At 50.4% G+C, this 16,627-nt stretch overlaps 1 protein-coding gene across 4 annotated transcripts in view; it reads right to left on the bottom strand.

Annotated features, from left to right (window-relative positions):
• LOC133360939 (endothelial PAS domain-containing protein 1-like) overlaps window positions 1-16,627 on the bottom strand; it is a 41,729-nt gene that overhangs the window by 3,188 nt on the left and 21,914 nt on the right. For 2 of the 4 annotated variants that reach the window (XM_061579841.1, XM_061579826.1), the window contains exons 3-16: window positions 13,651-13,790; window positions 12,849-12,933; window positions 10,617-10,729; window positions 8,338-8,543; window positions 7,080-7,186; window positions 5,939-6,086; window positions 5,293-5,516; window positions 4,850-5,085; window positions 4,329-4,439; window positions 3,516-3,647; window positions 2,584-2,739; window positions 1,684-1,952; window positions 822-921; window positions 28-136 (exon numbers count right to left, since the gene is read on the bottom strand). In XM_061579841.1, the coding sequence (XP_061435825.1) occupies window positions 28-136; window positions 822-921; window positions 1,684-1,952; window positions 2,584-2,739; window positions 3,516-3,647; window positions 4,329-4,439; window positions 4,850-5,085; window positions 5,293-5,516; window positions 5,939-6,086; window positions 7,080-7,186; window positions 8,338-8,543; window positions 10,617-10,729; window positions 12,849-12,933; window positions 13,651-13,790 (2,136 nt within the window). The remainder of the gene's footprint in view (window positions 1-27; window positions 137-821; window positions 922-1,683; window positions 1,953-2,583; window positions 2,740-3,515; window positions 3,648-4,328; window positions 4,440-4,849; window positions 5,086-5,292; window positions 5,517-5,938; window positions 6,087-7,079; window positions 7,187-8,337; window positions 8,544-10,616; window positions 10,730-12,848; window positions 12,934-13,650; window positions 13,791-16,627) is intronic. The other 2 variants (XM_061579834.1, XM_061579844.1) reach the window with 2 other exon arrangements.

Below are 16,627 nucleotides of genomic sequence, written 5' to 3' on the forward strand. Positions count from 1 at the left end.
TAATATAAGACTATATAAACGGCTTACCTGACGTAAGTGCCTCCGCTTCCACGTCTTGCGATACCTTGCTCCGTTTCAACGGCAACTCCGCCAGGAACTGCGTCTTGTTGGCACCTTCCTGTTTGTTAATGACGACCTGGGGGCATCCGCAGAGGACAAGGAGATCGATTAGAGTGGCGGCAAGCGTTGATCTTCATCCGACGTGCGGTTAAAAGGTGCCGACCTCCTCAAGCGACGGTGCAATTAAGCCGAGGTGGTGCAATGTGGCCTCGTCCTTCAAGATGCGAGCCTGTGAATGTGTTCGATAAAATGGGTTGGCAACACTGAATTAAAGAGTACGTTCTTGTTCAGAATTTTATGCTTTTGGTGTGGCTTTAATTAGCCAGAGATTATTAAACGATCATTGATTCTTACACTTCTGATACATTGCATTATGCCTGTACAGACATGTATTTCTATTCGTAAGTATATGAAATATTGCATATCACAAGGATAATTATAACTCTAATTGTCAATATTCAGACCGTTGACTTGATTCTTTGATGTCTCATTTGTACCAGATCATGTTCACTGTTTCTCATTTTTAGTTTTCTACTAATGTATGGAGGTGCGGTTTTCGTGCTCCATTGAGCTTAAAATGTAAAACAAGCACATCATTGTCATATAACTTCTACAAAACCGTTAACGATCCCCACACACGACAATTGAAGACGCGTCAATCACGAGCGGAAGAATGCGTTTCAATCAAATCGCATCCACATCTGTAGGTGCGGGTGCCGCGCAAGTGTAGCAGCTGGTGCATTGTGGGCAAGTGCCGCCACCTGCTGGAGGAAGGGCCCCGTGGTGCCCGTCTGCCACTTGCGCTTGACGGCGCTTGCGATCGTCGTCAGCGACGCCTTGGCGAGACTCACGTCGCTGCCGCTGCAACATCGACAATCACCGCGTCAGCATCGTCATCGTCTGCGGCCGTGATTTATCCACCGCCGGATGAAAGCCTCCCCACAAAGCCGTCGCCCATCTGTGTCGCGATCTCACGACGACGTAGCGATCCCATCTGGCTTGTGTACACGAGCCGATACCATCGTCCCATCTCCACGGTGGGAGTACTGTGTGGCGTGTTCCGTTTTGGCTGTCACTGTTGTTAGTCTTGAGCACCAGCCATTATCACTTCTACTGTCCTGTCACAACCCAATCGCTCTCGAAGCCTGCTGAATTAAGAGGTTCCACGCCTTCCCCCCCGACCTACTTTCTATGAAATAAATGCATCCACTGTTTGTGTACGGCATCACAAGATGCGGTTGCGTGCAGACACTGTTTAAATATATTGTACCAACATTGTTTTGACTTGCGAAGGGACCATACAAACTCGCACAGACCCATAGATTCACAGTCTCGCATGCAGATAGACTCGCATAGCGACTAAAGGACTCACAGATTGACAGACCTATAGCTTCACGTAGTCTCGTTTAGGGACACACACTCGCATCTGGATCTACGACTGACTGAGTCTATAAAATAACATTCCCACCGTTTCTCTACAGTGCCGTGAGATGCAGACACATTTTGACACTCCATACATCCAAACTCTACTGTATCTAGCAGTGGACAGAGAATAATTCCCGACGATGAGGATCACTGACCATTCCATTGAACCCCCTTGCATAGGTGGTGGGGATCACTCACCTGACCACGACGGTGCTGGGCAGGGAGGCGACGGTCTGCGCACGTGGCGCCTGCTGCAGCAGGACAATGGTGGTGGGCGCGCTTACGACGGCGCCGGTTGTGGTGGTGGTGGTGCCGGACCACGGGATGGCCGACACGACTCCGCCGGGCAGCGTGGTGCCGACCGGCACCGTACCGCTGATGAGGATGTGCACCGTGGACATGGTGAACGGCGGCGGCGCTGTCGGCGCTAACTTGCTCTGGCTGCTCGTCACGATTAAGTTCGCCTGCTGGGAGGTTGTGGGAGAGGGAAGATGAGGATGTTGTTACCAAGGTGCAAGAGACACCATCTCAGTCTTTAATGGATTTAAAGGCCAGGGGTAGAGAACCTACAGCCTGATTTAAAGAGGTAGGCCAAACCAGGCCAACCTCTTTGAAACGGCCTGCAGACCACATTTTTTCAAATTGTTGTTGATTATTTGTAATGTTGTGGAGCTGACGACAAGCATTTCGCTGCACCTGCTATAACATCAGTTTAACGGTGTATGAGACCTATAAACTATGACCGATTGATTCATTCACCCATCGCTGCAAACATTTTAGCCACACTAAATCGGGTGCCCGAAGGTGCAATCTTTTCGCACACTTGCAAAAGGTTATATTCGCACGATGCAATCATTGCGAGAGAAAGTGGTCCACACGTGCGCCGACCTGCCTGTCAACTCACTCACTGCTGGACGACGGCCTTCCCACGCCCGTGTGGAAGCCCTCGTCCAGCGGCGGGCGAACAAAAATGGGTTCATCGCAAGCACAGCAAAAACAAATGTGAAATTACGCAAACGCAACTGCGCACCTGACCCCACGAAGGGTGGACACCTCAACGCGTTCGCGCGTCGCCGCCGTGCCCGCACAGCCTCTCACCTCTGCCGGCATCGTGGCCGTGTGCCGGCTTGACGGGGAGGCAGGGCCTTCCGGTGACCCCAGCGACGGCGACGGGGGCTGTGGGGCGGCGGGGGGCAACGATGTGGGGCCGCAGGCCGGGGTCGGAGCGTCCACCGTTGACGATGACCGCTCGCTCTGTGAATGCGTGCGGCACGGGGAAGGGGTGGGGGAGAGGAGGGATGTGGAGCTGAGTGGATTTGCTGATGACTCGTACCAGCGCTGTCAGAATCGGCCTCTGTGGAGGAGGCTAGTGAAGGACGCAACTGGAGAGTTGGAGGCAGTCGCCCTCCAGCAACAGTCGAGGGCAGAGGAGTGACGCTCACAACAAGCGGCTAAAACGCAAGAAGGGGGCACACAGGTGGTGCATCGGCCAGTCATCTCAGTCAGTCAACCCATGGTGCCTGGGTCTGTCCCGCGACCTCCTGTGGCCTCAAAGTGCACCAAGCCTTGCCTTAAAGAGAGAGGTCGGTCTGCTCGAGCAGAGAAATTAGCATGTAAATGAGAGAGCTGTGTGGAAATCCACCCCACGGCAGCAGGGGGAGAGAAAGACCCAGCAAGTCTGGTAAAACATTTTTAGAGAGAGTTGTATGGAATTCCACCCCGACACAGAAGCATTGGGTCTCTGTGTGTCTATGTTGTGTGTCTGTCTGTGTTCTCTCTCTTTGCTTGTGTGTCTGCCTGTGTGTCTCCGTGTCTGTGTTTTGTCTCTCTCTCAAATTTAGTTCTAACTGATGACTGCTTGTGTCGCAATCGAAACGTCGTATTCTATTATTCCATTTATTTTCTTTCTACGCGACTTTACCGAAAGAACCACGAAAGCTTAAAATCACACGACACAATGACATCCAAAAAACAAATAAGACAGTACAAAGTTCTAACGGATGACGGACCGGCCGCCCGGCGGAGCTGACCTGGCCGGGCGAGGAGAGGGTGGACCCGTCGGGCGGCAGCGTGAGCGAGTCCTGCAGGCTCAACGTGCACAGCTGGTAGTCGTCGCCATCCATCGGGATGTACGGTGCCAGCATCTCCAGGTCCATGTCATCCTAGTGGATGGGGTTGGAGGGGAGGGAGGAAGGGAGGGAGGGAGCAAGGGAGGACAACCTTGTTTACACAGGCCTCTTGGGCGATTGTCGCGTGTGTGCCGTCACACTCGCACATAAACACACAAGTCTTTTTACCCGGCTAACCCACAAGACAGAATTCAATAGAGGCAGTTCACAGTTGAATGACCGTTCCTGTACGTATTGATTGCCGCTCGTAGTTGCAAAGTCGCTTCCTTGTCACTCTCAATGTATGTTGAACCTCTTTTGCACCGTACGGAGCCAAACGTGCTAATTAATTGCCAGTAAGAACTAATCAAATAAATTCAAGTAATCATTTGTCCACACTAGGGGAAATGCATTTTGCGACGTGACTTGCTGTAGACATGTCCATTGCATGGCTGTCAAACCAATGCATCTTTTAATTCTCAGAGAGGAAAGATTGCCAAAATAAGTTAATAAAATCAATATCATTCCATTCACACGCGCTCATGACTAGACTGTCAACTCGCTACATTTGAGAACCCAGTTTAACCACAGCTGCCCGAAACCTGGATCCGAACCCAGGGCCTGGCCGGTGCTGTTTCAGTTTCTCCGACCCTCTCGAGCCACTCGACCACCTCCCGAGCAATGCAAGAATGCCCCCACGTGTTGCGAGGATCGGCGCGCAGGCGATTCACGTACGTGCTTGAAGCTGCCCTCCTTGATCTCCGAGTCAACGGCAAACAGCTTCTCAATCAGGTCCACCTTCAGGTCACCTCCGACGGCCGAGTAGTAATCACTGGGGCTGTTCGGCTGCACACAGAGGGAGCGGCGTTCCAGCGTTAATGTACGAGGCGGTCAGCGAACAAGCGGGTAAAATATCCCACCCCCCTCAACTCACAAAATACCTGCTCACCCACCCCAACTCCTGCACAAGGATTAATTTCACGGAATTAAGAAAGTCGCCGAACTGCGACTGCAACTTCACTGTGTGGCCTCCGAAACTCGGATCACGACTGGCGACCGTTGCCCGAACAGCACACGTTTTTGCAGGCGCTACAAATGGAATGCAACTGTTGACTCCAGAGGCCATCGAATGGCTTTTCCAAAACTCAACAATCCGATGTCTTGCATCACTGCCACGCCACCACACAAATGTAAGCGACCTTGCGGTCGTGCCGGGGGGTGTGCCGGGGGGGGGCGTGCCGGGAGGCGTGCCGTACCGCCGTGGACGGAGCTGTTGCCGGGGAGCCGGAGGGCGACGACGGACCGGACGAATGCTGCGGCGCCGTGAGGGACGAGTCGCCCGCGGGGCCGGCCTCCGTCACCGCCACAACCGCCGCAGGGAGCTCGGCGAAAGCCTTGGTCGGCGTCGCCGGGGACGGCATGGGTTCGGGCGAGGCGGCCATCATGACGTCATTGTAGAGCGGAACGTCGTCGAACGACGCCAGGCCCGTGCCTGCTCGCGTGACAAGGCGGCAACGACGACGGTGGCGTGGAGATGTGACGCGGTGGCCGATCGCGTGCGGGACGAGAGGGATCGGCAGCGATTGCAACGGAGAGAGAGCAAGCGGACAGTCGGGCTTAGCAATCTGTCGATCAAGCCAGGTGAGCGAGTGTGCGGGGGGGGGGGGGGGGCGCAAGCAAGTTAGCGAGCGCCGCTTACCAAAGTCGAGGGGCACCACGACGTCTCCGGCCGTGGGTGCGAGCTGTGCCAGCTCGTCGGGCTCGTTCTTGAGCTGCGTGTAGAGCAGCGCCATGTCTTCCTCCTCATCCGTGCCATCGCTCGCCGCTTCTCCCGCCGCCACCACTGCCACCGCCGCTTTGTTGGGCTTGAAGAGACGCTCGGTCTGCTCCAGCGAGAAGATGGTGTCGTTCTCCACGATCCCGCTACGCACGGGTGACACGCGTGACAAGCGAGCTTTGGCATCTCGTCGAGCAATTGGGAGCCACGATGGTCGGTTGGATCGATCGGCTAAAAGATTGTAATCAACTACTTTTGTTGTTGTTGTTGTCAATTACTCGAGAACATTTAAAAATGGCAGGGAGTTTTAGTCTTTGTGGGCAACAGCAGCAGCAGCAGAGAAGAAGTGACCTCCAATTTAGTTGGTTTACCTAAAAGGCTGACGGCTGGGACAGCAGCCACACGGCCATAAGCATCCACCACCTCATGGCCTGAGAGAGCATCCTTCCAACATCGATGCCACGAGTACGTACGCATGTTGAACTTCTTTCGCACCGTATGTAGCCAAGCGCGCTCATTCCGAGGCCGGCCACTCGCTGCCGACTATTTTGCCTCGCATTGGCCGAACCTGAGCACGTAGTTGACGCAGACGACGCACTGCGGCTGGGAGTTGCGGGAGCTGTAGATGACGGTCGCCTGGGTCTCCACCCACGCGTAGCCCCCGCCCTTGGCCAGTATGCGGTACTGCCCCGTCACGGCCTGGCCCTTGGTAAACACTGCGTGACATCACGGATACAAATAGATCCCCCCGTGTAGCCTTTAACAAGCTGCTGGGCAAAGCGCTGTCAGCCAGTACAGCACAGAAGGGGGCGTGCGCGTGCAGTGTGGCCTGTAGCATCACGCTCAGTCGCCTTCGTTTTCCCCCAGTGCTAAAGCTTACACGATGCACTGACGCGTTCTCAACATAGGGGGGAGTCCCAGGGCCTGTTCAGACGCCAATCGCCACTCATGTTAGTTACGTGCCGGGAATCGAAACTCGTGGCGCTCGTGGGCGTTGCACTGAAGTGTAACTCTTCTGGGAGGGAACTTTGCTGCTCTTATCAAATGTTGTGCAATATCATATCCTATGGTTCGTTTCGGTAAAGTCCTGATGATGACCGCTTGTGTTGCGATCTAAACGTCGTGATATTTGTAATATTTTTAATCACTTTATTTTCATTTTTATTATTTTATTGATATTATTTTTTCTATTTACGTGACTTTACCGAAAGAACCATAGAATATGAATTCCTGCAGTTACGAAAGTTTTAAGTCAAAAATTGTGCAATTTGTTATGCAAATGCCGCAACAGGAATTTCATGAACAGCCCCGACCCTTCACAGCCACGTCGCCTTCGGCTTCGTGTCACTCCGATGCCGTGTTGTGTGATTTACTTGTCGGAGAGCATCAAAATAAGCTCAGCTGTGCATTCAGTGCAGCACACATGCACCGTAAATATACAGCACCCAAGGCATTTTGTGTTAAAAACCACCCTTCCTACATTTCACACGTGGGTTTTGGAACGTTTCAAAGTTTAACGTGTTGTTATATTTATAGTCAATCATTTTGTTTAGGTTTCATTTACGTTGAGTGGCATCGACACTCATTGTTGCAGCTGCTAGCCGGACTTTCCAGCTCGCCAGACCAGGGACATTCCACTTTGCTGGTTCGTGCGTCTCGCCGGGGGAGTTCTTCTCTGCATTAGAAGTCAAACTTGATGCAACACTCACAGTTGTGGTGGCTCTTGGTCATGTGGTCCGAGTCCAGGGCGTGGTAGTACTCGTAGACTGAACGGCCAAGCAACTCATCGGGGTGGTAGCCAATCAGCTCTGTGATCCTGTGCGGCACATTTCAAGCACAATTAAGGCCAATAATACAATATCGTCATGAGCATCCATCAAGATCATCCTGTGGCTTGGTATTGCCTTCATCGTCATCATCATATCTTGATGTGGATTGCTATTGTCTTTTATCGGCATCAGCAATATAAAAATGATCATCATTATCCTGAAATGGACTGGCAATGCTTTCTTCATCAGTATGGTCATCATCCTGATACAGACTGGTATTGCCTTCCTCGTCATCATCAGCTTCATCATCATTATCCGGATCTATTAGAGTTCAAATCCTATTTGGGGGTTCACTCGACCCATCATCCCTCAGGGGTCGATAAAATGATTCATCACTTTGTGGAGAAGTCAACGGTGGTTCCCCGATGCAGAGACTTGACCCCACCATCTCAATGTGGAACTTTCACCACTGAGCTCAGGGCTGTGAAGAGGAGATTAGCACCACCTCAATGCTCTTGAACGGGAAATCACTCTTACAAAAACTATTTCTCGGATTTCAGTTCCTGCCAAATGCTGAAATCCTCAGAACTTGCAATGACGATGATGGTGGTGATGCAACTCCAATGTAATGTAATGAGATGCTTTATTTATTTATTCCGTACGTAATGTGGCAAGATGAAAAACATTTCCAACAAGAATGATTATGCTGAAAGACGGTCGTGGCAATTATGACGACGATTGTTATGACGAGTGACAACGATCGTGATCATGGTGATAAAGAGGACAACGATGATGATGACTACAACAAGGGATACAATTCTAATTACACTGGTGACGACAACGATGAAGATAACTATGGCGATGACGAGGACAGCAAAACCGATGCCAGCTGACGACGATGACGACGGCTGTAACAGCACTTACGACTGCGACGATGACTACAGCTATTCCGACATGGGACAAGAGTGATGGTAACAACGGTCATGACGACGACGACAACAACCAAGGATGAAGACGACCTTGGCGACGACAGTCGGCGGGGCACAGCGAGCGAGCGACGGCACCGACCGCGGCCAGCTTGACGCGGTCAAGCGCCGCGCACGCACAGATGCACGTTGGACTTCCGTTGCATCGTACGTCGCCAACTGTGCTAATCGGAGGCGCTGGGCAAGAGGCAGCCGCTGCCGGTCCCCGTTACCTCTCGTCGCAGTAGGTGAAGCGCATGTCCATGCTGTGGCGGCTCAGGAAGGTCTTGCTGTCGAGCGGCACCTCGATATTGGACGGGTGCGGGATGGGCTCGCAGGTCATGACGAGGCACACGAGGGGCGGCTCCCGGAAGCCGCCGCCGCCGGCGCTCGCCGCGCTGCCCTCGTACAGCTTCATGTGCCCGCTGCAGTGCAGCACCTGCGCGCCACAGCCGCAAAGACAAAGATCCCCCGTATAGCCTTAGCAGACCTTTGGGACAAGCACTGTTGAGGAGCGCCTATGAAGGCCGGCAATACACACGATGGCAGTGGTGGGTGGACAGAACCGCGCCCGGCCGCATTTGCATGCACCCGCAAATGGACAAGGGTGTACATGCTTGGCATGTATGCATGCGTCTTTAAGTGGTTAGCGCACTGTGCTATGGAACCGGCGGCTCGAGTTCGATTCCCGTGCTGGGCCTCCCCTAGGCCAACTCAGCCTTAAATTAGTACCTGGTGCGGTAGGTCATCATCGGCACTGGGGAGACAAAGACGGCCAGGCACAGTGCTGGCTACCTACCCCGTCGTGCCGGCCTTCATAGGTTGCTTGCTAACGGCACTTCCCCAACAGTCTGTTCAAGGCTATACGGGGGATCTTTGTCTTTGTGTGCAAGTGGTGGTATTGTTTGTGCAATAACCTGGGTTAAATTCCCAGCCATGGTTTCACATGCACACCGGGGGACGAACAGAACCCGAACCTGAGATTGGCATCGTTTGGGTCAACTTGGTCTAAAATGAGTCTTTTTCCGTGCTCGGAAACAAAATGTGGCTGGGAATATTTATTGGGGAAAACCTCGCGTAATGATGCTAATATTTGGTTTGGGGTTATGGTGTCGATCCTATCTCCCGTTTGAGTTCAGGACAAAGCCTTAACAGGCGACGGCTAAAAAAGACTTAAGTGTGGATTTCCTGGTTATTGTGCGTGGATGTGTGCTTATATGCGAGATACTTGGTAGACTCCTGCCGAATCTTGAACACACGAGCGACACAAATACGCACACTGTCACGCACCGTCGTAGTAACCGGCGACACTTGACAGCCGGGTTGACAAACAGCCGACGGACAGACAGTTGACAAACAGCGTGCACACACACGCTGGGCTCGCACAGATTGCATCATCACTGACCAGCGGCAATAATGCAATTCAGCTCAGGGAGACTTTAGCTGGGTTGCTTTTTTATTTATTTTATACGCAGGAAATGACCGTGCGTGGGAGCATATTGCGAACAGTCAAAACACTGCGCGAATTTCTACACAGCCATCATCCTTTACTGACGAATCTAGACTGAGATAGCAGTCTGTAACCGTAACGTTTGTCACGGTGTTCGTGATTTGTACTTGCGTTATTTTTTTCTAGAATATTTTTTTAGTGATCTTCAGCAGCACATGACAGAAGCATATGCAACAACCACAGCCTAGATTATTGGCAAATATTTCATCTTATCACATCTAAAATCTGCCCAGTTAAGGAGTGTTTTACAACCCCTTTTAATGTAACGATGCCAATACACAGGAAAGAGATGTGTCACCCTCACCTCCCTCACCCACCCCCCCCATTTAGCATTTCAGGCTGAAAGCGCAAGTGCTGTTAGTGAGCACCCATTAATGTCGGCATCGCGCATGCGTGGGCGAGTGGTGTGGCTAGCACCACGCTTCCCATTGCTGACAATTACTCACCGCACCAGGTACTCATTTGAGACTTGAGTAGACCTGGGGCAGGTGCCGTACCGGCTCCTATATTCACCACCGACGTTAGCCATGGACGTGAATACAACCCAGCTCGGCAGATACATTTCTCCTCGCATTCACCAAACCATGCGAACTCCGCATCTCCCAAAGATCTTCACCGGATATCAAAACTTACATCGCGCAGTAAAATCTGTCTTAATCGTCCATACGACATCATCACGGCTCCACCCTAACCGGGTGGGTGAGTTTTACGCACTACATACACACAAACACAGGAAGAAAAAAACCAGGCAACATCAAGAACAGCCGCCATTCGTCACCAAGTGCTGGTAATGTCATCACAGCCGTTGCGCCAGGCTCGGTGCACCTGGAGGCCATGTGAAGTGTCGATGGCTCGTTGACAGGAGGACACGGGACAGACCCAAGAGTTGTGTGTTAACTGCCTGAAATGACTCAGAACAGATGCACCACATGCTCCCCACTATGCCAAATACAGACGCACCTAAATACACACACACACACGAAACAATGAAATGCCCCCCACCTTCCACGATGCGGACTTGAGGTTGACGGTGCGCCCGCGGTTCGTGAGCGTGCACTTCATCCTCATGAAGAAGTCTCGCTCAGTGCTCCCCTCCTTCGCTTTCTTTCCCGCTGCTGCCGAGCACCGCGCACACACACGCGCACACGCACACACATGCACGCACACGCAAACACGCAGAGCCGGTGTTACGTTTGCCGTCGCTCGATGGCTGCAGTCAAAAGTCAGTGCTGCATAGAGTTAACCAAACACAAGCATAGCTGCAAAGTACACAGCTAAGTGCGTGTTTTTCTTTTCTTCCAGGTGGCTCAATGGTTCACTGCGGGAGCCACCGCTGTGTGTTAGAGGACTCCTTGGGGATATGTTCACACCAAAGCTGTGTATTTTCGAGACAATTTTGATCACTCGGTAGTATACAAGTAGAGACCTTTCGGTAATCCACTGCTGGATGAGGGCCTTCCCATCCCATACTGTGTCGGTTATTGGTATTATTTGACCACATTTATCTACGTTGGTCAGTGCAGGTTGGGAAAAAGCTAGGTAGTGGCCCCATGGCGGGTTCAGATATTGCCGATGTTAGCCGTGGCCGGGACCCGGGTAGCCAGGTTCATGATGCGGCGCATGACCCCGCATGCACCTACGCATCCCAAGTGTGGCTTTCCACCACAGGAATTTTCACCACAGAGATCGCCACAGCAAAGAGAGACGAGCGCCTCCCTCGTGCTCATTGGAGGACGGGCACCATCCCGAGTTTTAGCGTCGACAGGAAACAAACCAGATGTTCCGCCCACGTGTTCGCCCAAGTGTTGACACATCACAACGTACAGAAACGTGATTTGAAGCTTTCGTGACTGCAGGAACTACTCTTTGGTTCTTTCGGTAAAGTCACGCAGAAAGAAAATAAATTAAATAATAGAATACGACGTTTCGATTTCAACACAAGCAACCGTCATCAGGTAGAACTCAATTTGAGAGACAAAACACAGAAACGGAGACACACAATCTAATTTCTCTGCTCCAGCAGCTGCCCCAGCAGACCCACCTCTCTCTCTGCTCCCCCCCTCTCTATTTAAGGCCTCGACAGAGGCATTGGGTCTCTGTGTGTCTATGTTGTGTGTCTCTCTCTGCTTGTGTCTCCGTGTTGTCTCTCTCTGCTTGTGTCTCCGTGTTGTCTCTCTCTGCTTGTGTGTCTGTCTGTGTGTCTATGTTGTGTGTCTCTGTGTGAGTCTCTCTCTGCTTGTGTCTGTCTGTGTCTATGTTGTGTGTCTCTCTCTGCTTGTGTCTCTGTGTTGTCTCTCTCTGCTTGTGTCTGCCTGTGTATATCGGTGTCTGTGTTTTGTCTCTCTCTCAAATTCAGTTCTACCTGATGACGGTTGCTTGTGTCGTAATCGAAACGTCGTATTCTGTTATTTAATTTATTTTCTTTCTACGTCACTTTACCGTGAATAACCAAAGAGTACAGACACGTATTTGGTCACATTTCTTTACGACGCTTAGAACTGAATTGTACGAGGGCATCGTAAACGAGATGTGTGTGCAACTCGTCTCAGTTGCGCATCACCAAAGTGGCTACGTAATTCAATTTGTGTTTAAAGTTCATTCTCTATCTTTACGGGAACGGTAAACACAGTTTGATAAGCAATTTTTTTTACTTAATGTAGTTAATAGAACACGACCTTCTAGAACTTCCCACAGCATGCATGCAATTACTACGTGACCTTCTGGAATGTCCGGTTAATTGAAGACGTTCATCGATTCCATGGGGTATTGTGCAATAAATTTAACGAGTGAGGAATTTGCCAGAACACGTTCCATATCACGTTATTCATTCTTTTTTTTGCATCTGCAAAAGAAGTGTGCAGCATGCATTTCATTCAATATCACACTACATTTATATTCTCAAGTGAAAGTATACAAATAAATATTCGGCTCACATCTTCGTAACAGTTTAACAGAATATTTTACTTGAACCGTTTTGTACAGTTTCGTTTCTGCCGTCAGACTACATTGTAACCCTAATTTACCATCAATTTCATTTGTATAACGAACGGATGGCTTGTCGTGATGGCACAATTGAATGCATTTACAACGAGCGTTAAAACTCTATAATTGACGAATTGCTGCGCTGTTGCATGCGGGCATCAGGCATGTTCTGAAAGCAAGGTTTTCGTGTTGCCTCATAGGGGATGCCACTTCACTGGCAGACCTCCGAGGGAGGGGCTTTCGCCGACGCACCTTGTCTGTATACGAGCATCTCCCGCACCTCCTCTTGGTCACATGGGTGAACAAAGTCGAAGATGCTGTGACCCATGAGGTCCACCTACAAGATGAGAGAACAAATCATGACCAGTGTCACGGGGCGATGTCTTTAATCGTCCCCGCGTGGCCATTCGCTCGTGAGCTCATTGCAATTATTCAGTCTCTCATTCAGTCGCTCGGTCGATGGCTCAATCACGCAGTTACCAAGTGACCCATTGCTCTTTACTTCGGTACATTAATTGCGTTTTCAGTTTCCCAATTGCTCCGTAAATCACTCCTACCTTCACTCTCACCAACTCAAGACACTTCAGCCCTTTAACTACTCGTCCACTCAATCGTTCAACTACCCATCCATCCAGCCAGCCACATACTCCGTTATTAACTCCTTCACTCACTCACTCACCCGCTGACACCATAAATAAAATAAAAATATCCAATGTGTCGCCTTCAACAGACTGTTGGGGCAAGTGCTGTTAGCAAGCATCTATGAAGGCTGGCACGGGGCACGAGAGGGTGAGTGGCCAGAACCACACTCGGCCACCTTTGTTTTCCTTGTGGAGATGTTTACACACCACACCAGGTACTCATTCAAGGCCGAGTCAACCTAGGGGAGGCCCAGGACCAGTTCAGATAATCGTCACTGGTGTTGGCCATGAGCAGCAATCGAACCCTAAATCACACACAAACACACACTCATGCACTCGTGTATTAAGCCACCCACTCACTCAGCCACCCACTCACTGTTCATACAAGTCACAGCAAGCCACAGTGATCGCACCTGGGCCAGGCCCACACACTTGTTGACACCGTCCGACAGGAACACCATGTCGCCCTCCTCCGTGAGGGCCATGACGAAGCCCTCCAGGGCCTTGCCGAAGAGGCCGTCCATCTCTTCTTGGCAGTCCTCAACCACCGCTCCTGCAAGCAAGCCGGGGCAGAGAGAGGCCAAAGTGAGATCTAAAACATCGTTTCCACGAGCACTGGGAACCGTACTTCGTTGGCCCAGGAACAGGCCAGTTATAACTCCCAGGAGCAGTAGCACAGCCCGTATTAATGTTCCCCAAACACCCTGAGCCTTCGTAAGCTCGGCACCTCCCGCTCCATACAGTGATTTAGTAACTTCACAAAACAAATCGGAATTGCATTTTGATTCTAAAATTGTTTTTTTTTTGCTGCTGTTGGTTGGCTTCGCAATGTCTCATTCGTGTTGCTGTGCGTGCGATTCTCTATCTCGTTTGCACGGTCATCTAGCCAGCAGCAGCAGCCTCCCATTTGTTTCAGCCAATTTGGTCAAATTTAAGCACTAATCCCGCCACCACCACCACCCCCCATTTATCTATCGTCTGATCCTACAGCATCAACTGCCACTGCCGCTCGCGACCCCCACCGCACCTATATCCCCCCCCTCGTTGCCACGGCAACTCCCCCATCACCTCGAGACCGGGATAAGTGCATGAGACAGCGCAAGAAACGCGGGAAGCGGCTGCATATTCAGTCATGTCATCGTGATCAAAATGATGAAATAAATTGACGGACAAGAGCGGGTTGGGGTGCTTTTGAAAATATGAACTTGATAACGAAATGGAACACACCGAAAGAATGGTTTTAATAGGTGCGAATGACCCGCTTTGGCGAATGGATCAGAAATACAAGAGACAGTGAAGAAGAAAACGGAAACAAAATCTGAAAAGTGCACATACAAGCATGGGTAAGTGCACGCTTGCAATTTACTTTGAGAGACAGGAGGAGGCACATAGGCAAGTTAGAGACGTCACAATATTGACCGCTAAAACAAGTGGGGTTGAGCAGGAAACGCCGTTAGGAGTGATGGCCGTTGTTTCCGAGATTAACGTTGGGAGTGGCAGCCAATGGAGGGAGAGCACGTTGCGTCGTGGCGATGGAGCGACGAAATCGTCCAATGCGTGGGTGGCAGATGTGTCGTTACATTGCAGGGGGGGGGGGGGGTGTTGATTTGGGGAGGCTTCTATGCAGCAGTGCGTTACTCAGCGCCGATTGTGATGATGATTACGAATTCTCAGGCGGGTGACGGGTGACACGCGCCTGGCGGTTATCATCGCTGACGCGACTGGCACACGCGTGGGGGAGACAGGGTGGGGGACTGTGTGGCACGGGTGCAGTGTTCATATTCAACCCCCCCCCCGCCGCCCCCATACCGACGTGCGCCAAATTCCCAAACTGCGTGGCGGTGCAGACGGTGGTCCTCCTGACACGCAGGCAAGTAGCCGTTTAAATATAGGACCGTTAATAATGACCTTTCCTTGATGGAGAGGGAGAGTGCTGGGGTGGTGAAAGCAGCGGCAATGATGAGTATGAAAACAATACAGCCCAGAAAGGCGAGGGGGGGGGGGGCAAAGTGACCCAGAGGTCAGTGTACAGAATCTGGCACCACTAAGATCCTGGATTGGATTATAAACTGGGTTCTAAAGTCTTGCAAGTTTGTGTGTCAAGCCCAGTCACCACGTTAAATCGGATTGTGCACCTAATTTGGCCAAATTCGAGCTCCGAGAATTAAAAATATCGACTTTCAGTGCCACAAACATTACTCGCAAATGGCAGAGCGGGTGGGGAAGTGCTGCTCACTGCTTTGTGTCGAGCAGAGAGGTAACTTGAAGAAGGGATATATGCTTATGTTGGCCATTCTCTAACAGGAAGAGGGCTGCACTGCTCAGTGAAAAAAAGATGGATAATAATTCATCTCACAATGCAACCATCCGGACAAAACTGCGGGAGGACAACAACATAAACCCCACAAGGGCAGACGCTCAGGGCAACGGCAGTGAACTTACAACGGTTTAATGCCACTATGTCATATGTAACTGCCATCTGTAGCTGGGGTGATACAAGAAAGTTCTTAACCATAGAGTTTTACTGATTAATTTTTTTGGTTGCCTTGTTAAAAGCTCTGCAATCCAAAGTGCAGAGGGCAATGAACATTTACAGCATCTCAGGTGACAGAGCATCATCTCTTAATGTTTGCTCTGATGGGGTTCAGGTTCAAATGAGCTGCCCTGAGAAGGCCTGCTCATATGTGGAGTCATGCATTTTGAGACAGTCGGTGGCTAGGAAATGTTAACTACCCCACCTGGTATACACGAGGTCATGGGTTTGATTCTGACCCTCACGCCTACTTATTTGAAGTTTGAATGTTTCTCCCTGTGGTCGCGTGGATTTTTCTCCGGGTCTTCACGTTTTTTTCCCTCCACATTTAGAAACGTGCGCTTGAGAGTATTTGGCTGATATCAATTTCCACATTAGCCACTTCGTTGAGCTATCGTCGCTTCTGTAAAAGCTATATAAGCTCAGTGGGCCTTACTTGGTAAGATAAAAAAGTTTAGTTTTAGTTTTACGAGGGGTAAATAAATAGAATCTCTTTCCTTGGTCCAGTTGGGATTCTGAGTCTGTTTTATATGAAAAATAATGTTTAACATTAACCTATTTGCACTGGCTTTCCCCGTAAGGTAAGATTTTTTTAATCATTGGCCTTTCCTTTTGTCCGATTGGATTACTGTGCAATTATTATAATTAATAATTATTATTCGTTTTCATCATAGTGTGTTCTTCATTTCATTAGTATTTTGAGTGTAGTGCCATTGATATTGTTATTATCAGCTTTCTATTTCGCCTACATTTTATCTATACTTGTGAGTGTAGTTACAATTTATTTACATACAGCGCTTTGAGATATTTCGATCGGAAAGGCGCTGTATAAAATAGAGCTCATCATTAAGGGTTTG

This window comes from Lethenteron reissneri, chromosome 8 (genome assembly GCF_015708825.2).
Source record: "Lethenteron reissneri isolate LAM-NWPU_2019-01 chromosome 8, ASM1570882v1, whole genome shotgun sequence".
NCBI classification, from domain to species: Eukaryota; Metazoa; Chordata; class Hyperoartia; order Petromyzontiformes; family Petromyzontidae; genus Lethenteron; species Lethenteron reissneri.